Source organism: Morchella importuna, assembly GCF_003444635.1.
Source record: "Morchella importuna strain M04M26 chromosome Unknown Morimp01GS008, whole genome shotgun sequence".
Lineage (NCBI taxonomy): Eukaryota > Fungi > Ascomycota > Pezizomycetes > Pezizales > Morchellaceae > Morchella > Morchella importuna.
Genome location: NW_025763405.1, coordinates 1,073,163 through 1,095,760, shown reverse-complemented (window position 1 = coordinate 1,095,760; position 22,598 = coordinate 1,073,163). Strand labels below are relative to the sequence as shown.

Below are 22,598 nucleotides of genomic sequence, written 5' to 3'. Positions count from 1 at the left end.
AAAAGCTTATGTTCTGGCCGTAGTTGCTTATTAGATGGCTGGGGATGATTTGCAATTGTCTACGGTGTCCCTAAGTTTAAGCTTTGTAGTCTCATCTCTTATAAAATTGTCTGCCGACGGGGCAGAGGGCTAATTCAAACAATGGCATTCCACGTAATATCGGGACTTCATAAGCGCCCATACCAACATGAGAGACTCATAGTACAGCGAAAGCTTGCTATAATGGTACGCTTGGGACTGGAGTTTGATACCGTTATAGAGAGATTACCCTTATATAGGAGGTGCTGGTGCTGAAAGCCAGGCAAAAAGGACCGAGAAGTTCTACCGTTATAGAGAGATTACCCTTATAGAAAGTACCGTTATAGCAAGCTTTCGCTGTATTATGAAGGTGAACAGCGGTTGCAATTGGACTGGCGCATGCCGGGAAGAGCGGTACGCAACTCATTAGTTCCCCAGATCACACACACCAAATTCAGTTAGCGCTTACCTTTTTGCCGCAACCGATGAAGGAAACAAAATCCTCCCCAGCTCAAACACCCTGCCATGCCAAGCTAGAGACTCTACCCTTGATCCTTGACCGAACAAAAAAGCTTATCAAACATTTAGCGACATGGCAGGATGGCCGAGTTGGTTATGGCGCCAGGTTAAGGTCTTACTCTTAACATCAATTCCTGGTTCGGAAACGAGCGTGGGTTCAAGTCCCACTTCTGTCACACATCTTTTTCTTTTTTGTTCATAGTCTGACTGGCGCATGGTGGAGACAGGGACGCTCAAGGCGAGTTATGTATGTACTCGCAGTCTTAATTTTTGCATCTATACCTTTTTTATGTGGAAGTAGAAAGCTAGCTGATCTTTTTGACCACTCCTACCTTTGATCTGATATCGAGCCCATAGGGGTTCCTGTTTGATACCTCGATCCCGTTTTTAGCGACCTCAAGTCTTTGTTCCTTTTCTCCGTCAGTCAAGCAGTCTAGGCCGGCCGGGCATACTAAACTATATGTACTTTATAGCCGTATCGGTAAAAGCAAAAACAAATTGCCGTAGTCTTATCCGGAGCGGACTTTCATCACCGCCTAAAGGCCCAACAAAGTCTTAAAACATGATTTATAGCCCAGGTACTAAGAGTCGAATATGCAGAAAAGGTTAAACTTCGGATAAGCCATGCATACTTTATTTTGGGGTAACTTACATAACGACCAGGTACATAGTTCTTGCAATTTAATTTCGACCGGTCTGGACTGTTTGGACCTGACGTTCTTTTTTTGAATTGGTATAACTTATAAGTAGTAGATAAGTATGAAAACATCATGGAAACTGGGTACATGTAGTGAAACGTAATGGGTAAATCGATACGATTGCTAAATTGCTCTGCTCAAGTATTTAGGCAACGTGTAGTGTGTATATGGCATCTGGTGGATCGATGAAACTCACCGCCTCTGCACCTAAGCAGGTCGTATCACCATCGAATCCGGGTGAAAGGCGCCGAATCCGTGGAGGGACTCACCAATAATCGAATCCATAATATATCGCCGACTTGGTTCATTTCTAACTCGCTGTCAATCGAGTCCAACCAAAATTAAAAGCTTTCGTTCACACGAGATCACTCGTTAATTAGATACGCACGTTACCACTTTCTCCAACCACACCGGGACTTCCACATGTACATCATCAGAGATATATATCCAGCTCTCGATATTGGAATTTTCCCCAATTTCCACTCATTTTGAACCACCGGGCAGCCGATACAGGTACGCCATGACCCACGGATTGGATTATTATTAGCCATGGTATTATATCATCGGGTGACAAACGTTCTCGTGACCTCCGCATAGCAACTAGGAGCAGAAATTACCCAAAGGTAGTATGGTCGACGAGCCTGATCGAGTCGAGCTTGAGGATTGGCTCGAGGAGCTCGTTGATTTACGAGGCCTGCTCTGCTCGACTCGTGAGATCACCAGTGCCCGTGAGGAAACCCGAGTCCCCTAACAAATATTTTTATACCCTACATAGTACCTAATCAGGTAAAGCACTGAAAATGATATTTGCGAAAAACAAATCTTTGGTTCTAATCTGACATAGTGGCCTTTGACCTATCAAATTATGCTAAGATCCTATGACTAAAAGGCTCGAGCGACTCGAGTCGATTTTTATGAAGTGCTCGTGAAAGCTCGACTCGTCGACCACGCTACCCAAAAGACCACTTAATCCACAAAGCCGGTAATAGGAATTCATACCTAGAAGGAATTTTCTATCAATCTTAAGCTCTCGACAATACGTACATGATCATGATAGAAATGATGTTTTCTATTGAAAGCACGATTCTAATCATAAAATTGAATAGGACAACAACATAACACTAATTAATAGGCAAAGCAGATAAAGAAGATCAGAGTACGTAGCAGTAGTTTATGAAAGCTCATGACAGGCCCGCTGTAGTAAAGGAAAGGACAAGAGCTCTTTCACCGCATCCTATTCCATCACTACATAGCATATTTGTGAATGGACTCGGGGGTTGGCTCGCTGCTTTGGTTTTCGACTACGGGGGCTGACGATCTACTTGCTTAGGCAAGATTATGGACTCGCGCGGGCCACGCGGCGTATATTTCCTAATTCCTAATTCCTCATTCCCAATTCCTGATTCGGCACACACAGTTGGGCCGCGTGCTATCGGACCGCTGTCCATCACCTCACTGCGTGCTGCTGAACTGCCATGCCGTGTCTTCTTACTCGAACTAGGTGGGTCTTAAACCCTTTTAGATAGACAAATGTTGAAGGGCTTGGATTATCGTTGAAGGACAAAACAGAAGAAGAGGGTTTTATCGCCGTACTTAAAAACTTTGTAATCGTTGAAGGACTAATAAGTATATAATCGCTCAAGTTTACAGCCGTTGAAGGACTACTCGGGCGCGAAGGACCATAAGTGGTGGAAGAAAGGGAGGAGGGGTGTGTTGCATTAAAATTGCTGAAGGAAATAAATAGCTTTATAGTCGTTCATGAATGCCGTTATGTTTATAATCGTTGGAGGACATTGTGTTAACGGATTAATGGGGAGAGGAATTGAGAGAGGATCGAGTTAGGGGTGCTTTGTATTGAATTCGCGAAAGGAGACTGCTGAAGGACTTTATAGCCGTTGGAGGACGTTGTGGTAATTCATCGCCAAAGGACGAATTAATAGAGGGAGGAAGGAAAGATCGAAGAGGGCTTTAATTTATAATTATTGAAAGACTTTAAAGCCGCTGAATTAAGCACGAAACGGAGGAAGAAAGCGAGGAAGAAATACCCTCGTTATAGTCGAAGTCTTGCGGCCAGCCTGAACATACAACATCATCCTACCGCAGTCCCACCATGACACATCCGCTTCGTTAAATCCTACTAACTTCTCTACAATAATTGCGAGCGTGAGAATTAAGAAAGCGTGTGTCTGTTATATGCACGAACCCGCGAAGTTTGATACCCAAAGCGCCGCCAACCCGGTCGTCTTACCGGTCCAGACCTGACATGACAGACCGGTATGCCGCTGACTGAAACTTTTTACAGTCGCTATTCATGTATGTATCCGATGATCGCTCCCAAAACAGGCTCATCAATCGCCTTACCATCAGAGTCGTGTCAGAGTTCCTCCTAGCTACTACACCCACGAATCTATTCCCCAGGGAGGTAACGGCGTAATTAAAGGCCCCCAGTTGTTTATCTAGTAGCTTCCTAGCCAATCGGGATTGAGTGTAAACAGCTGGTGTAAGTGTCAACGTTGATAATGAACCGAGTGATGCATCATGATCCCATATATTTCCCACGCCACGCAAGGCCGACCCACCACAGTTACCGCCGCCGCTACCACCACCAACCCACCCTGGCCCCCAGAAGCTGGACAACAGATACTGATGCCGCAGCTCATAGCCCTTCGCGAACCGCAGGAAGGCCGGTTAGATGCAATATAATCCATCACGTAGATACCCATACAGACCCTGTTCTAACCACTACGCAGAACATGGTAGAGGGTTTTTTGTATAGCTAGCTACAGCCAACTCTGGCGGGTATATATGTTTACCACTTACATCAGGAGGACGATAGATGCAACCTACTATGCGTACGTACAATAAATGAATGAATCAACATCAACCACCCAAACCACACCAACCCGAGTGACACTCCATGACGCCGCCCCTACCTCCGCCCCCAACCCAACTAAACCCCGCGCATCAACCCGACCTATCTCGCTAATGCAGCTCACACCGGGGGTTACTAATGCAGTAGGTGCCACCCAGCATATACTACTTTATGTTCATCTATCTAGTTACATCTATCTCCTCTCTCCGCCACACGAGCACAAAAGCACAGTTGAAGTACAAGCACAAACACAAACACAAACAATTAAAATAAAAAGCGTTGCACTGCACCGCTGATCGAAACTGACAGAGCCAAATGCCGCAGAAGAGTAATCATCTACCATGTATCTATCCGCCCCATCCGCGACCTTGCTCAATTGTCGACTCGCAACTGTACTCTACCGAGATGTATACATGTAGCTGTGGTACAAGCCGGCAGGGTGCGGTGATATATTAAACGAGTACAACCGTACAAAACCGTACAACCGTACGAGAACACAAACTAAAGTCGGTAGTAAAAAACCGCTCACGCTCATGCTCACCAAACGTACGCTAAGTTAACCGCGAGATCGAGAGTGTGTGTGTAGGATGTAGAATGCAGTATGTAGTATGTAGTATGTACGTTTATAGTTGGCTCTGAAAGAAAAGAAGGGAATGAAAAGAAAAAAGTGGATTATACACATTAATTAAAAATACAGCCAAAACCACCCGCAGCCAGGAGCCAGGCTACGATAATAGTCGTCATAAAGAAAGTAAGAAAAAAAGGCAAGCGCACCGACCCAGACCCGCCCGCCGTCTTAATGCTAGTTAGATAGATAGAAAGCAGGAGATGAAGAATGTGCCCCCGGCCCCCGTAATGCAAGCATGCAATGCAATGCGCAGAAAAATAAAAAGTATCTAGAAAGGAAGTATAAAAAAAAGGTATCCAAAACAGAAGGAAGGGTAGAAAGAAAAGAAGAATGTAGAAACCAGCAAAAAACTCCCGCCCAATAACCAAACCGTAACCATAGCCATAACGCATGCAAACCCGTACCAGTACCCTATTTTATCCAATCCTATTCTATACACTCCCCTCCCCCATCACACAGCAAACCTACCGAATCACCCCTCCGGATCCCTGCCCGTCACTCCCCGGCTCCGACTCATAGTTCATCCAGCTCATCACATGCGTCTCCTGCCCGTGTCCCTGCTGTCCTTGCTGCTGCTGCTGCCGCTGCTGCTGCTGCTGCTGAGCCCGCCCCGTCTTCCTCCTCAGACTATTATTCAGATTCGCCACCATCCCCGCGCCCGGCCACCCCCCACCTCTCAACCCCGAACTATGCTGTTGCTGCGGCTGCGACGGCGCAGACGCAGACGCACTACTACTCGGTGGTTGCGGGCCGTGATCATGCAACTGCTGGTGGGCGTGCGGGCCGAGCGAGTGTTGCTGCTGTTGATGATGCTGCTGCGCATACGACAGCTGCGACGACCCCTGCTGCGAATACCCCCCATACCCCGACCCCGACCCCGCCGGCAACTCCTGCACCCCACCCCCGCCATACGCCCCCTGCGACCCCGGCAACTCCTGCACCTGCACCCCCGACCCATACATCCCCGCCCCATCCCCCGCAGCGGTACTCGAATCACTATAATGCGTCTCCCTCTTCGGCGACAGCACCGCGCCCGTGCTCGACGTGCTGACCGCACTCGGCGCCCACCCGCTGCTCTGGTAGAGCGGCGTGGACAGCTGCGATGGCGCGGAGACGGCCTCGGAGGAGAGCTCGGCGCGGTCGTGCGTGAAGAGGGGGGTGGGGAGCTCGGCGAGGCCGGCGGGGGGAGGGGGGTGTGTTTGGTGTCGGTGGAGGCGGGGGCGGGGGAGGTGGGGAAGGAAGGGTGGTGAGGGGGGTGGTGGGGTTTTTTGGTAAAGAGGCCGAAGAAGGTTGTGGTGGGGGTGCTGGGGCTGTGCGGGGGGTGCGTGCCGTGGAAGAGAGTGCTGAAGAAACCTGTAGTCTGTGTTAGCTGCGTATCTACATAACCAAAGACAGAAAGCATACCCTGCTTCTCCGCCACCGCGCCATACTCCGCCTCCTCCCTCCGCCTCCTCCGCCGCCTCACCACCAAAACCGCAACCAACACCAACCCCAACACCGCCACCGCGCCCACCACCCCGCCCACAATCGGCGCCACACTCGTCCCTCCTCCTCCATCCCCCCCGCCGCCGCATCCGCAACCCCCGTCGCACTCCCCGCCGTCACCGTCGCAGTCCCCGCATTCAACGTAATCGTCGACCTCTCCCCCGCCTCCGTCACCACCACCACCCCGCCGCCACTCCCACTCCCCGTCACCATCACCGACGCCGAAGGCTCCGCAAGCGCCGTCACCTCAACGCTCGGATACGTCGCATACGCCGAGTACGTCGAATACGTCGACGTGCGCGCCACAGGCGTGTCGACAATACCAGCGCCCACACTGCTCGTACTAGTCCTCACGGTGGTGATAGTGCTGGTTCGGGTGCTGGTGCTGGTGGGTGAGGGCGAGGGTGAGGGTGAGCCGATCCCGACTACGCTGCCGCTGGCGGGGCAGATGCCGGTGTTGCATGGGTCGGTGGAGCAGCAGCCGCGGAAGCCGGGGCCGGCGGAGCAGACGTACCATTGCGAGCCGGAGGGGCAGTCGGATTGGCGCTTGTGGGGGCGGGGGTGGGGCAGGGGCAGGGGCATTGTGTGGTAAGGTGCTGTGAGGGTGCTGTGCTGTGCTACTGGTGATGTTGATGATGTTGGTGGTGATGGGCGACAAATGGATGTAGCTTAAGCAGCAGAAGCAGCAGCGGGCGTGCCTGACTTAACCGTACAAGATCGGTCAAAGCAAATCGCAGCAAAGCAGAAACCAAAAAAAAAAAAAAAAGGAAGAAAGGAAGAAAAGAACGGGCAGATGCCTTCCCTTTTGTGTATTTGTGTGTGTGTGGGAAATGGTGTGATGTGTGTGTGATTGCTGCACTATGTGGGTGCAGATTAATCAACCTCCAGAGTGAAGATCTGTGCAATATCCAAGTCCGGTTCGAGCAAAGTGAGTCCGAGAGCAGAGCACTGTCTGTATTCACTCACTGCACTGCACTCTTTAGGTGCGGGTACGGGTACGGGTAGGTACAGGACGGTAGAGTACAGGACGGTGCGGTGCGGTGCGGTAAGGTACGGGTAGTGACCACTACTTGCGTACAGAAGAAGGAATTTCGAAATCTCAAGTCACTGGTACTGGTACTTCTCAGCTACCCAAGCAAGTAAAGAAAGCAATAAAAAAAAAAGCGAGAGAGAAAGAAAACCAGCCAGCCAGACGTACGGACAACAGCCAGACCGCCGTCGACAACTAAACAACTAAACAAACCAGACGACTAAACTAAACAAACCCCAAACCCAAACCACAACAGCAGCCCACTCCCCTCTTGAACAAGATATTCTCCTCTGCCCTGCAGGTCATTGGTCGCCTTCCCTTGCTGCTGCTGCCCGAACCAGTGAGTGAGTGTGTTGTGCTTCTGGGAGTGGTTCACACCTTTTTTCCTTTTCCTGCACTGTGCTCTAAACTTGGGACAGAATACGACAGGGCAGGGCAGGGGCAGGCAGGCAGGGGCAGGGGTGGGCAGGGGTAGGGGTGGGCAGAGCGTTGGTAACACACACTCCCGATGGGGTGGGGGAGGGGAGCTTTGCACGGGGTGTGGGGAGTGAACCCCATCGTGGACTAAGGGAGTGTTTATTAGCGAGAGAGAAAGAGAGCGAGAGAGAGAGAGAGAGCGAGAGAGAGAGAGAGAGCATCGAAAGGGGCGAGAGTCTCAAGCAAGCAGAAGAAAGGAGAAGAGAAGCTAGAGAGAAATAGTCTCGATTTCGTAGTGTAATGATTACCTGTACCACTGATGTGTACATCCATCTAGATTCCACCACGCAAGCAGCCATAGTACTTGTGTTTAATTAGGGTGCTTATATCAGTTGCCCAGGTACATATACCCCCCTATCTATCACATATCACCCTGGTTGATACAACTACTACTGCTCGAGTGATCTGTCATGACACTACTAAAGGTTTTCACAGTTAGCACTACACCATGGCTTGATCGTGCTATTATTACGCCAACTTAATCCCCCTCATTTTCATCCCATCGATACATGTCGCCCCCACATCAGCAATCCGTGCAGGTATTCATGAGATACCGGAGGCTTGGGAGACACCCCACCAACTTTAATTCTCTGAAGGCGGTTTGCCCGTTCTGAGGCCTGTCGTGCCTTCGCTAATGCTCAGGCGGCTCTCGCGATGCTCAAGCATGCCCTCTGGGCACCCTCCAGAGCCTGCATTCATTATATCTGGTTACACTCTCGATGTCTCGCAACGCTGCTACGATGGCCTCCTGCATCAGCAACTCATACATGTATTCTGTAACGGAGCCACTTCAACTGTCTGGTGTATGAGTACACATAGGGCCCGGTTACATGCTGAAAGTTATTGATAGAAGCCAGTCGCACAGTGACATGCAAGTACCGGCAGTGTGGTTAGCTACTGTAACGGCAATATTATATTCTGGCTAGGGTGATGGATTGGATCGTGAAGAGGAAGTATTGCGCAGTTGAACTATGATTTGTAATGGGGTTTCTGTTATGTTCTTTTCAGTTTCCGTTACGCAGAGTATTAGTCATCAATAGACTAGGGGCTGGATATATAAAGGAGCGTTGTCTCGTGCCTTTTCATGTTTCCCTTCCTTTCCTTTTCTCTTTACGGAATCTCCTGTATTTACCCTCGCAACACCAAAACTTCTGAACAACAATACCTTTTGGCCTGCACTCTCGATAAAACTTTTCATCGAACACGATCCTGTATGTCAATAGACCGCGTAATCTATTGGTATCTCATCGCACATCTGTTCGTACGCGAAGTTATTCACGCTCTAGTTCCTGAGTTGTGAACCCTCTACCCCTCAACCCTCGTTTAAGCCTCGCGACCACAGCGAAAAACAATAACCTACCTGGCCTCACCAAACCCACCCAATCCCCCAAACATCGCGGGCAGGAAGAGAACCCTATCAGAGGTTTTTCCTAACCCAATTCGATCCGGAACATCAGTGATGTCCCAACAAGCCTCCCTGAACTCCTGGTTTGCAGGAGCCCCCCCACCAGGAACCCCGGCCCCCCCACGCTTTCCCGACACTCAACCAACCCAACAAACACAGTCTACCACGATTGAACATACCCAACTCAGCGGCGAACCTTTTTCTATCTTTGCTGAACACACCCAATACAATGAACCGTACGCACCAAAGTACGACTACATCAACCCCAGCATTATTCCCCAAGAAACCAATGCCAGAATGGACTTAAACTACATCTCCTAAGTAGTTAGAAACGCCCTCACCGTAGCACTAGAACCCCTCAACCAAACAACCGAACGAATCAATAAGGATCTAAAAGCCACAATCGAAGTCCTATCTGCCAAAAACGAATCCCTTAAAGACACCATCGACATCCTGGCCAAAGAAATGTTTGAAATGACAAAGAATCAGGACAAAACATCTGAAAAACTCCACCGCCTCCAACAACAGCTCACCAACCTCTCCACCAAGTGGCCCAGCAATCAAGCACTTACTGAAGGAAGAGCCGCTGCCATTACTGCAGTCGCTGCTGCCGCCACCATTACCTCCAGCACCGCACCCGCCAATAACCCGAACCATGCCCAACAAGCAAAAGGAAAAGGCAGAGAAGCACCACCCCCACCAGCACAAAAATCTTATGTCTCCATTGCAGCAGGAAACGCCAACTCTGAATACACCGTGGTAACGAACAAGAGGAAACCCAAACCCAAAGCGGACCCCCTATTCAAACCGGAAGTCACCAAAATCAACAGAGAAATCATCATCGAAACAAACAAGGAATCACCAGTCACCCCCTCCGACATCAGGACTAGACTCAACTCCAAAATCGAAAATCTGGACTGCCAGCTGATTGCCGCTAGGAAAACCTCAAAAAACAACATCGTATGGGAAACCAAATTCGCCACACCGGCTTCGGAAGTCTTTAATTACAAACAAGAAATCGAAGCAGCCCTGAAAGAGCTCAAGGTCCCCTTTGTTGACATCAAAGTTAACTCAAGATGGTCTAAATTCATCGTACATGGAATTCCGACAACAATCGGAGACGGTTATGAAGTAGGACAAGTCATGGCCTCAGAAGTCAGAAACAACTATGGAACCACATTCGAAATGGCACAAATCCCCAGATGGCTCAGCAGACCCGAGGCCAGAGTGGGGAAAACACATTCGTCAATGATAATTGCACTCCCAGGACAATATACAAAAGATAACCTCGAACTAAGATACCTCACCTTATTCGACCGACAATGCAAAATCAACAACTACCTCCCAGCTAGCCCAGAAACTCAATGCTCCAAGTGTTGAGAATGTGGCCACCGACATGAAAGATGCTCTCACCAAACCGGGAGATGTGGACACTGTGCAGAGGACCACCAAACAAAGGAACACTCATGCTCCGAATGCTTAGGAGGCGTCAGATGTGTCCACACACCCATCCGGTGCTACCACTGTAAAGCCCCCCATAAGGCAACAGACGCCAACTGCCCAGAACGTACCAAAGTCCGAATCACCAACAAACTCGGACAAGACACAAACCCAAGCCCGCTACCAATTCCCGTAGTCATTCCGGGCCAAGACCTCCCACAAGAAGATGCAGCTATGGATAAAACCCAATGAGCCACATCAAAAAAACCACGGCTATTGAACAGCAACTGAACTGTGCGAAAAACGAGCTCACAACAAAGTCAGTAGTGGAGGAAGCAGAACAGGACCACAACATACTTTTTCTTTTGTTACAAAACCATGGAACAATAAAGACGGCCACCCTCCGGAATCCCCTCTTTTTTATCTATTCACAGCCAGTGTAACGGCAATAGTACCGGTCGGTTGGAATGATTGATTGGATCGTGAAGAGAAGGTATTGTGCAATTGAATTAGGATTTGTAATGGGGTTTCTGTTATATTCTTTTGGTTTCCGTTACGCGAGGTATGAGTCATCAACGGACTGGAGACTGGATATATAAGGGGGTGTTGTCTCGTGCCTTTTCATGTTTTCCTTCCTTTCCTCTTCTCTTCACGCAACTTCTTGTATTTATTCCATGAATACTACTTTGTTCTACGTCTCGTCATAGGGCTCAACTAGTTAGTCATACTAGGCAGAGTCACTCCATAGCCCATAGTCTCGGATACCTATTGCTACGTTTTTGTCTCGGTTGTATTCCTTGGCACCATAGTCCCTACGTCCATAGACCCCCGTTACACCAAGTTGAGTCCTCTATTGCCAACCAGTACAACACCATAGTCTACCATGCCGGCACATCTCCCTATTGATTATCAACAGCTAAGCGATGCCCTTCAGACCTTCTTTCAAGAACATCCAGAGGTGGATGGCAATGTTGGAATAGAAGGCTATGCACTTCTTCAACAGGCACAACATGACCTTGCTCAATATGCAACGGACTTACAGGTGGTGGAGAGGGAGGCTGGAAATGCGAGGGAAATGTTTGAGCGAGATCTAGCCGCTGCCAGGGGCCACCGAGTTGCGGTTGAAGTGGTTGCCCCTGATGAAGAACCAATCGGAGATGATAATGCCCCACCGGTACCTCCAGTCCCACCTGTCCCAGTAGTTACCCAACGGTCGGAAAAACTCCCAGATCCTGAAGTGTTCAGGGGGAGATCGCGATCGAGAAAGACTACACTTATTCAAGCAACAGATGAGAATCAAGCTATTGGGAAATGCCGACCGCTTCCCCACACTACAGTCCAAGTTATCTTATGCATTCAGTCAACTGGAGGGCGTTGCCGACAATCAGTTCTTACAATATGTCGGAGAAGAAGGCATCGCTTTGCCTTCTATGTTACGGTTTTATGAAATCTTGGATACTGCTTTCGGGGACCCAGATCGAATGCGTACGGCTAGGAGGAACCTTAGGAACATCCTTCAACGAAACCGAACCTTTGCTGATTACTTCGCCGAATTCCAATGGTATGCTGCCGAGTCAGGGATGGATGAGGTCTCTAGGATTGAGGCTTTGATGGAAGGCATTAATGCGGAACTCGATGAATCAATGATACACCATGAAACTCCTGCGACAGTAGATGCCTGCGCGACACTTTTGCAACGGTTAGATAATCGACAACGAGCGGCAGAGGCTAAGCGAGGAAGTAAAAAGCCTTGGAGTGCTACTGCTGCTCCGACCTCTCGTCCCCCACCAGCGAATCCTGTGCCTACCCCTCGCGCTGCCGCCCCAGCTGTCAATGCACCTACTGCTGAGAACCATCCCTCGTTTCGCCCGGGAGGTGATGTACCAATGGATCTGTCCGGGGGACGTCGTCGCCCCACCCCTACTGAAAGAAACGCCCGCTTAGCTGAGGGCCGATGTTTCTATTGCGGAGGAGTCGGACATATGGTTAGGGATTGCCCCCAAGCAAGGGCAACTGGAAATCAACCAAGGAGACCGGTGATGAGAGGAGCAGCATTGAGGGTAGAGGAAAATGATGGAAGCGATAACGAGTCGGCAAAAGATTTGTCCCTGCACTAAGTGGCTTAGCCTAGGGACCATTTAAGGATTTTTCTGAAATGCATATTTCTGGTTTTTCGGTATCAGAGGAGGAAATGGATGGGAACCAATTTGTAGTAACTTGTTCAATTTCACAGAATAAAAATACTTTCGTACCCACCTACGCCCTTATTGATACCGGAGCCTCAGGATATGCTTTCATCGATGAATCTTTTGCACGCCACAACAATCTCACCATGACCCCACTCAAAATACCACGACATGTAGACGTTATAGATGGCAGACCTATCAAGTCAGGGTAGATTACTCATATTGTTGATGTCTCGCTAGACATTCATGGCCATCGAGAGACTGCGTCATGTTTTGTGACAAAGTTGGGAAACTATCCGATTGTGATGGGGATACCTTGGATGCGACGCCATGATGTTACGATTCGACCAAAAGAAAATTTGCTTATATTCGACTCTCAAAGCTGCTGTCAACATTGCTCGCTTAGTGGAACTGCAATTACGGTTCATGGTATATCAATTCCCCTACCTGAAACTCATACCGTTACCGTCTCAGCGACCGAAAAACCTACTATCGATATCAAACAACTAATACCGAAGGAGTTCCACCGCTATATCCACATGTTTGAAGAATATGATGCTTCAGCGCGTCCGCCACATCGACCGTTCCATGATATGAAGATAGTATTAGAAGAAGGCAAACAACCACCATGGGGACCAATATATGCTTTATCCCAAACAGAGTTGAAGGCACTTTGGGACTACCTTCAAGAGAACCTACCTAAGGGGATTATCCGTCATAGTGAATCACCAGCGGGGGCACCTATCCTATTTGTCAAGAAAGCTGATGGAACTCTTCGTTTGTGTGTCGACTATCGGGGCCTCAATGCAATCACGATTAAGAACCGATACCCATTACCGTTATTGAAGGAAACCTTGACCAAATTGTCGAAAGCAAAATATTATACTAAATTGGATTTACGCTGGGGATATAATCAAATCAGGATAGCGCAAGGGGATGAATGGAAAACGGCATTCCGGACTCGATATGGACACTTTGAATATACGGTAATGCCTTTTGGATTAGCGAATGCTCCGGCTACATTTCAACACTGGATCAATGACATCCTGAGCCCTTATCTCGATCAATTTGTGACGGCCTATTTAGACGACATTCTTATCTATTCCGAATCCCTTGCAGAACACAAAGACCATATTCAAAAGGTTTTAAGGGTACTTGATGAGAATCATGTCCACCTCAAACCTGAAAAATGCGAATTTATGGTTCAAGAAACGAAATATCTCGGCCTAATCCTCACCCCAAATGGCAATAGAATGGATCCAAGGAAAGTTATTGATGTTCTAGAATGGTCTACACCGACAAATCTTCATGATGTTCAAGTATTTTTGGGATTTGCAAATTTTTATCGACGGTTTATTTTGGGATATTCAAAGATTGTCGCCCCGCTTACAGCCCTAACAAAGAAAAATGTTAAATTCGAATGGACGGATGAAAAGGAGAAAGCATTTCAAGCCTTGAAGAAGATGTTCACAACGGCACCTATACTAGTCAATTTCAATCCGAATCGAAAGATTGTAGTGGAAACTGATGCAACCGACTATGTTTCGGCAGGGATTCTATCACAACGTGATGATGAGGGAGTTTTACATCCAGTAGCTTTCTTTTCGAAGAAACATTCCCCTGCGGAATGTAACTATGAAATCTACGATAAAGAACTTCTAACAATCGTACGATGTTTCGAGGAGTGGCGACATCATCTAGAAGGAGCACAATTCCCTATTGAAGTCCTCAGCGATCACCGAAATCTGGAATATTTCATGACGACAAAATTGTTAAATCGTCGACAGGCTCGTTGGTCTGAATTTCTTTCACGTTTCGATTTCGTTATACAATTTCGACCAGGAAAACAAGGAGCAAAACCGGATGCATTAACTAGAAGGTCAGGTGACCTACCTAAAGAGGGGGATGAACGGTTGATGCATCAGAGCCGGGTGGTTCTGAAGAGAAAAAATTTGGATACAAAGCTAAGTTTGTTCGCGGGTTCTTTGTAAATGAATCCGCTGAAGGAATGCCCACTGTGGAGGAATTATTTTCAAAAGCTTACCAAATTGATAGTTTCCCAAACGAGATCCTCGTTATGCTTCGAAGCGATGTTCGTCATTCAAATAAAATTTCACTTGCCGAATGTACTGAAGACAACAACGGTCGGCTACTTTATCGAGGCGCACTCTACGTACCAAAGGACAATGACCTCCGGCTGAGACTCCTGAAAGAACATCATGACAAACCATCGCCAGGCCATCCGGGTAGAGCAAAGACCTTGGAACTCTTAAGTCGGGAGTGTTATTGGCCACAAATGCGAAAAGATGTCGATCGATATGTTAGGAATTGCAATATGTGTGTCCGTAGCAAGGCACCACGCAATGCGCCCTATGGAGTACTTCGCCCAATGCCAATACCCGATGGACCATGGACAGATGTCTCGATGGATTTTGTTACCGACCTCCCTGCGAGCGATGGTTACAATGCGATCCTAGTTGTTGTAGATAGACTAACCAAAATGCGACACCTAATACCAACAACTAAAGAGGTGGATTCGAAGGAAGTAGCAAGGCTATATATCGATAACGTTTGGAAACTACATGGACTACCTGATACGGTTATGTCCGATAGAGGAACGCAATTTGTCGCGGAATTTTGGAAGTCACTTTGCAAACACCTGGAAATATCTCCACGATTCTCCACCGCATTTCATCCCCAAACCGATAGACAAACTGAAAGAATCAATGCCATTATGGAACAGTATCTCCGAAGTTATGTCTCTTACCAACAAGATGATTGGGTCCGGCTATTGGCAATGGCCGAGTTCGCCACAAATAATCATACTTCGGAAACAACAAAAGTCTCTCCTTTCTATGCCAACTCGGGAAGAAATCCCAGTATGACTTTTGGCCCCTTGGAACATGGCAAAACGACAGTGGAAGATCAGGCCAACAGCATCGCAAAGGAAATGAAGGAGGTGGTGGAATTTCTGAAGAGCGAAATGTTTCGGTCACAACGGATACAAGAGGAATCGGCGAATCTCAATCGTTCTCCTGCTCCTCGCTATTGTATAGGAGATAAAGTTTTCTTATCGACACGCAATGTTCTAACAAAGCGACCCTCCAAGAAGTTTGATTGGAAACGGATTGGTCCTTACAGTATCAAACGAATCGTCAACCCCTATGCTTACGAGCTCGAACTTCCCCGTTCCATGAAGATCCATCCAGTATTCCATGTTTCATTATTGTCACCTGAAGCAGGCAATCAATTACCGGGACAACAACTATCACCACCACCCCCAGTTGAGATCGAAGGGGAGGAGGAATGGGAAGTCGAAGACATTTTGGATTCTAGGAAACGCAAGGGAATGGTTGAGTAGCTGGTACGGTATGTAGGATATGACGATACCTCGTGGCAGCCATTATCGGACCTTAAGCATTCGCCTGACATCGTTCGACAATTTCATGAACGTTATCCACGAAAACCAAAGCCTACCAGGAGGTAAGCCTTGGAGGGGGGCGTAATCTGTAACGGCAATAGTACCGGTCGGTTAGAATGATTGATTGTATCGTGAAGAGAAGGTATTGTGCAGTTGAATTAGGATTTGTAATGGGGTTTCTGTTATGTTCTTTTGGTTTCCATTACGCGAGGTATGAGTCATCAACGGACTGGAGGCTGGATATATAAGGGGGTGTTGTCTCGTGCCTTTTCATGTTTTCCTTCCTTTCCTCTTCTCTTCACGCAACTTCTTGTATTTATTCCACGAATACTACCTTGTTCTACGTCTCGTCATAGGACTCAACTAGTTAGTCATACTAGGCAGAATCACTCCATAGCCCATAGTCTCGGATACCTATTGCTACGTCTTTGTCTCGGTTGTATTCCTTGGCACCGTAGTCCCTACGTCCATAGACCCCCGTTACAGCCAGCAACCAGGGCACCAAAGCCGCCACATATATCAAAAACACGCCAATCTAAAACCAAAACACCATTACACGCACAACAACTTCATCGTTTCCGCCACGGTAGAAATAAAGAACCAAAAGACACAAATTCTCAACATATACTCACCAGGGCGAAGCGGACCCTTCACAGAAATCTCTCGCCAGATAATCACCATCCAAAACTGCCTCGTCATGGGAGACTTCAACAGCCACCACCAGCTCTGGTATGGACACAGATCCCACGACTACACCAACACAATCAGAGCAGACAAATCCGGATCCAAGAAGCTCAAAAAATGGATCGATCGACAAAAGCTATCCCTACTCAACGAACCGGGCGAATTCACGCACTTCCCCAGAAACAACAACAGACCAACCATCATCGACCTGACCCTGATCAAAGGACCTATCCTGGAACATGACGTCTGCTGGAACATCGACCGCCATGGCGCAGGCTCTGATCACAGGAAGACCATAGTACAGTTACGGATAGAAAAACTCCCCCACATACCCAGAAGACTATGGCATCGAACGAACTGGGAAAAACTGGAAGAAAACATCTCAAGCCTCCAATTCCCCCCCGAGGCGTGGGAATCCCAGAACCATAGAAAACAATCAGTCGACTTCATACTTGAACACATAGACAACCTAATAGATCAAGTCACCCCATGGAGCCAAGGACACATCAAATCAAAAAAATGGTGGACCCCGGAGCTGAAGAAGCTCAAAACAACCCTTAACATAGCGTAAAGGAAAGCCAGGAAAACCCAAAAAGATGAGGATAGAGAAACTTTCAGGAAAACGAGCAGGAAATGGACATCACTGATCCGCAAAGCCAAAGCAGAACAAAGGGAGAAGGAACTCGCGGAGGCTAAAGGAAGCATCATCTGGAAACTACTCAATGCAGGAAGAAGAAGGGACGTTACAATCCCAACCATACAAGGTGAAGAAACGTTTGCGGGGAAGTGCCAAGCTCTAAAAGCCCAACTCTTCCCCACAAATTGGACGTCCCCCAACAACCCCCCACTCCAAATCAGACCCCCATCGTTTGATCTTAGTGACACCTTCCAGGAAGTTACACCAGAGGAAATGTTATCCGCAATCAAATCATGTCCAACACACTCGGTCACCAGCCCCGACGGCATCCCATACCCATTCATCCAGGCCACGATTAAAGCAAACATCCAACTATTTCAAGACATGTTCTCAGCCATGCTCCGCCACGGAGTCCAACCAGACCGATGGAAAGTGGCAAAATGTGTACCAATCCCAAAACCAGGCAAACCGGACTATTCATCGGCCAGAGCCTACCGACCGATTTCCCTATTGCAATGCTTCAGCAAGGTATTGGAAAAAAAAGTGGCAACAAGACTATGTACAGCCGGATCCATCTTGGAAACACTTACCAAAGACCAATTCGGAGGCAGGGCAACAATTTCAGCGATCGATGCCCTAATCCGCACCCTCACACCCATTCAACAAAACCTCCTAATCAAACGAATTACAGGAACTACCCCAGACAGACCAGCCCTCCTCACAAATGATATACAAGGAGCCTTGAACTCCGTGGACCACCTCCTACTCGCAGAAATCATTACCCAACAAAAATTCCCGACCTACCTAACCAACTGGTGCAAGGAATTCAACACCAACCGATGTAACGGCAATATTATATTTCGGCTAAGGTGATAGATTGGGTTGTGAAGAGAAGGAATCGCGCAGTTGGACTATGATTTGTGATGGGTTTTCTGTTATGTTCTTTCGGTTTCCGTTACGCAAGATATTAGTCATCAACGGACTAGGAGTTGGATATATAAGGGGGTGTTGTCTCGTGCCTTTTCATGTTTTCCTTCCTTTCCTCTTCGCTTCACGGAACCTCTTGTATCTACTCGCGCCCGACCGCGCGAGTGACAGGACCCCCTCCCATTTCAACATCCTGATTCTCGAATTGCTTCAGGCCCTGAGCGAGACGTCCCCCTATCTACCGAGTTGAAGCCTTTCACTAGGAGCCGTCCTTCTTCTTACCACTCCTCAAACCCGTCGGCGCCCCCGATCGCGACACCCAAACGACCAGCCCTTCGAGGCTACCCCTCTCTACGTCGTATCGGCACTCTCTCAATAGTCTGGAGGTCAGCGCAGACCCATTGCCAAAGCCTACGATAACCCACGGTGTTAGCGACCTTACGGTCGTGAAACATTCGTTCCTTACCTTACGCGAGGTCCATTCATTGGGCCTTACCCTGCTTTACGGCCCTAGCCAGGCAACCCATTTAACCAAGTCGGCTTCCCCACTCACCCAACCCTATCGGCCCGGTACTACAACCGAGGCCACCCCATCAAGACACGGTCGGCACCCACGATTGCGACCACCCCATATACTACGGAAATCGAGTTGGAATGTCACCACTGTAAAGACCACCAACAGGTAGCGGCTCACGCTCACCCCATCTACACTTTGCCTCTGTGCCATTCCTACCTTAACCCCCTGCTGCCTGACGAGCAGACTCTCAGGGACCCCATCGACACCCCCTCCCTGTGCTTTCGCACCTGATGCTTCGGCGGTCTCTCGCCTCGCCTTCGTGCAGTACTTCCTTTTAGGCGTTGGTAATGATCCTGGTTTATGGTGAACGGGTATATAGACGATTGACTTTATGTTGTTTGACGGATAAGCTTTTGGGATTTCATTTCTACTGTAGTGTTGTTACTTTGTTCGTCGCTTAGTTTCTGTTCATCTACACCATATCGCGCGGTATTTGTACGTACTTTTCTTTTGTCTTTGGCGGTAGTGTAGGCGTGCGATAAGCTATGTGCTTCTATGCAATATAAAAACTATCTATCTATCTTGTATGTACTCCACGAATACTACTTTGTTCTACGCCTCGTCATAGGGTTCAACTAGTTAGCCATACTAGGAAGAGCCACTCCATAGTCCATAGTCTTGAATACCTATTGCCACGTTCTCGCCTCGGTCGTATTCCTTGGCACCATAGTCTCTACGCCCATAGACCTCTGTTACAGCTACCAGCTGTCAAAGCAACTACATTCTGAGCGCTAGGAAGAGGATCTCTTCATGGGAGTAATGACTGACGAGTCTATGCCTCAACAATGATTAGAAGGTCAACCAGAGTGAATCTCTGAGTGTCCGGCGATCCTCTACACTCTTTGAGTATGATAAGTCCGCCGATAGTGGCAGGGACCTTGCCTGGGAAGTCTACAATAAGCGAAAAGCTCTACAGCAACAATTAAGCTTACACTTGAGCGGCAGCTCATTCATGCAGGCCCCGGTTGTGTGACAGCCAACACTGCAGGTGTTACAAAGGCTTTGACTAAGGGTGGTTGTTCTCAGAACTGGAAACACCCACTAACGTTTAGAGAGAAGTGGGGTAGCGGTAGTATTGTTTCCCTTCCGCTGAAAGGCACCACTGGAACTTAGTAAGGAAGTAGGAGCAGGGGAACAGAATTCTTTGGAGTATAAGTACTCAGGATCCTCCCTGCTCAACTATCCGTTTCTCACAAGTCTTCATCAGAGCTATTAAGTAATTTCTACTCGGTAGCAGAGCCCTTAAAGATTATTGAGTTTTAAACGAAAGAATCTTTGAATAATCTAAGCCTGATTTCTATCTTGCACGGCCGTATCTTTCTATCGGATTCTAACGATACGTGGAAAGACTGTCCCCGTTACATATTCAAATCATAACTGGCATCCTGATACTCTTAAATAAAAATATAGGGAAGTAAAGTAAATCTTCTTCCCCTTTTACCTGAGAAACCAAAAGATGACTACAAGATATTTGACCTAAATCTTAATTCTTCTGTGCAAATAATGTCACCCCAATTCTCCAATATTGAACCAACTTGAATGTTTTCGATTTTTACAACAAATCAATCTCCTATACATATGAAAATTTTTATATAAAGGCTTTCTCCTTGCCCTCCCTCTATAGATGACTGCCAATACCAAATAGGATCTAGTGATCTTAAGTGTAATTGAGTGAGGTAGGATTTTAATAACATGGTTGAGGGTGGTTCGATGGAATTGACGTACAGTGCAAATAAGGAAATGTCTCTTTCTGGAGCTAGTAAGTTTCAATGGACAACCCATTTTTAGCTGCATTTTTGGTGTAGGTAGTTTTTGCACCGGCTTCTCGGTGCTGTTTGTCGAATTTGACAATTGAAAAACAGGTACTCTTTGGTATACCTATTTTTTTGGCTATTTTATTGGATAGGTTTCTCTTCTCGTGGATAGTAATTATCATAGAGTACTGGGTCTCACAAGTTTGAAACTCTTTTGGCTTCGAATCTGACTTGATTACCATCATTTTGTGTAACGGGGGACTATGGACGTAGCGACTATAGTGCCGAGGAATACAACCGAGGCGAGAACGTGGCAATAGGTATTCGAGACTATGGACTATGGAGTGGCTCTTCCTAGTATGACTAACTAGTTGAACCCTATGACGAGGCGTAGAACAAAGTAGTATTCGTGGAGTACATACAGAAGATTCCGTGAAGAGAAGAGGAAAGGAAGGAAAACATGAAAAGGCACGAGACAACACCCCCTTATATATCCAACTCCTAGTCCGTTGATGACTAATATCTTGCGTAACGGAAACCGAAAGAACATAACAGAAAACCCATTACAAATCATAGTCCAACTGCGCGATTCCTTCTCTTCACAACCCAATCTATCACCTTAGCCGAAATATAATATTGCCGTTACATTTTGGCTGTTTTGAAGATAGGTTTGATTGACCCTTCAAGATACTTCTACAGCGTTTAACAATAGGGGGGTCGATACTATCAAGTGTCTCACACCCCTAAGCAAAGTATACTCGATCACTTTTTATATCTCGCTGTACTAGAAAGCGGGCCTTGGCATCATGATAGAGTTCAACATGTATAAATAGAGTAGGATTCTGCTTCGACTTGAGGGTATCATCAACCATCAAGGTAAAGAAATCCGGTCTACAATATCATAGGTTTAAACGCTACAGAATTACAGCTTAGCATTGGACATTTCCTCAAACACCTAGCTCCTGTGATGTGAAAGGTTTGGAAAAAATCAGATTGCTATTAAACGCGTTTAGATATGTAAGAGTTAGCTAACCACTTTTGGAACAATTTGTAATGGGAGTTAAGGGTAAATACTAAGAACCCCATTTTGGGTTGTAAGGGCCAGTGGGCATTTGCTATTGGTCGATTCAAAAAAAAAGGACACTTGGTGGCAAAGAGGTTATTTGAATTGTGTGTGTTACAGCTTTTGCAATGCAACCTCCCAGTCCATCCCCTCTTTTCCACTGATGCTCTTTCTGAACTCCACGAAAAACATGTTTGAAAGTTTAGGATTGCTATTAAGGTGATGGCCAGAGCAAGGGCTATTACCTGGTTATTTTGTTTGTATTTTTATGAAAATATTTAGATTTTTGAGTGAGTATACTAATATATGAAGTGTCTTCATACTTTTTTCCCCCATACAAATTTCAGGGCCAAGACCAAAATTCATTGGCTGCTTTTTGGTTGCCATGGGCGGTTCCCATACAAAATCCAAGGTGTCTCGGTATTTAAGGTGAACCCCCGGTACACCCTCAGCTCCCATCATCAACGAATAGATCCTCGATTGCCCGGTCCTTTGCGAATTTTCTCTATCGAACCCTAAAAGTACTGATCGTGTTTGAAGTTCCCTTCTCCGCGATGAGCTGGCGACTCGAAGCGCGGCACTAGGAGGTTCAGCAGTTTGCTTAATTATATATAAGCCGTTACACTGCATTTTTTTGATGCCAGAGTTCGTTAAGAACTCCAAAAGGGGAGGACGCAGGTACCCGTCAGAGACTAAAAACACTCTCTCCACCGGATGTCCTCATGTCTGAAGTCAGGAGCCTCCTCGGCCTGGTATGTACATGCGGTCTTATATCCC

The 22,598-nt window shown here is 47.4% G+C and overlaps 1 protein-coding gene across 1 annotated transcript; it reads right to left on the bottom strand.

Moving 5' to 3' along the window:
- Positions 1 to 5,199: 5,199 nt before the first annotated feature.
- LAJ45_03766 (uncharacterized protein) lies at positions 5,200 to 6,802 on the bottom strand (the record flags this gene model as incomplete). Its single annotated transcript, XM_046113350.1, has 3 exons — positions 5,200 to 6,088; positions 6,140 to 6,143; positions 6,226 to 6,802. The coding sequence occupies 3 exons, from the start codon at positions 6,800 to 6,802 to the stop codon at positions 5,200 to 5,202; spliced, it is 1,470 nt and encodes a 489-aa protein (XP_045973643.1).
- Between the last annotated feature and the right edge of the window lie 15,796 nt (positions 6,803 to 22,598).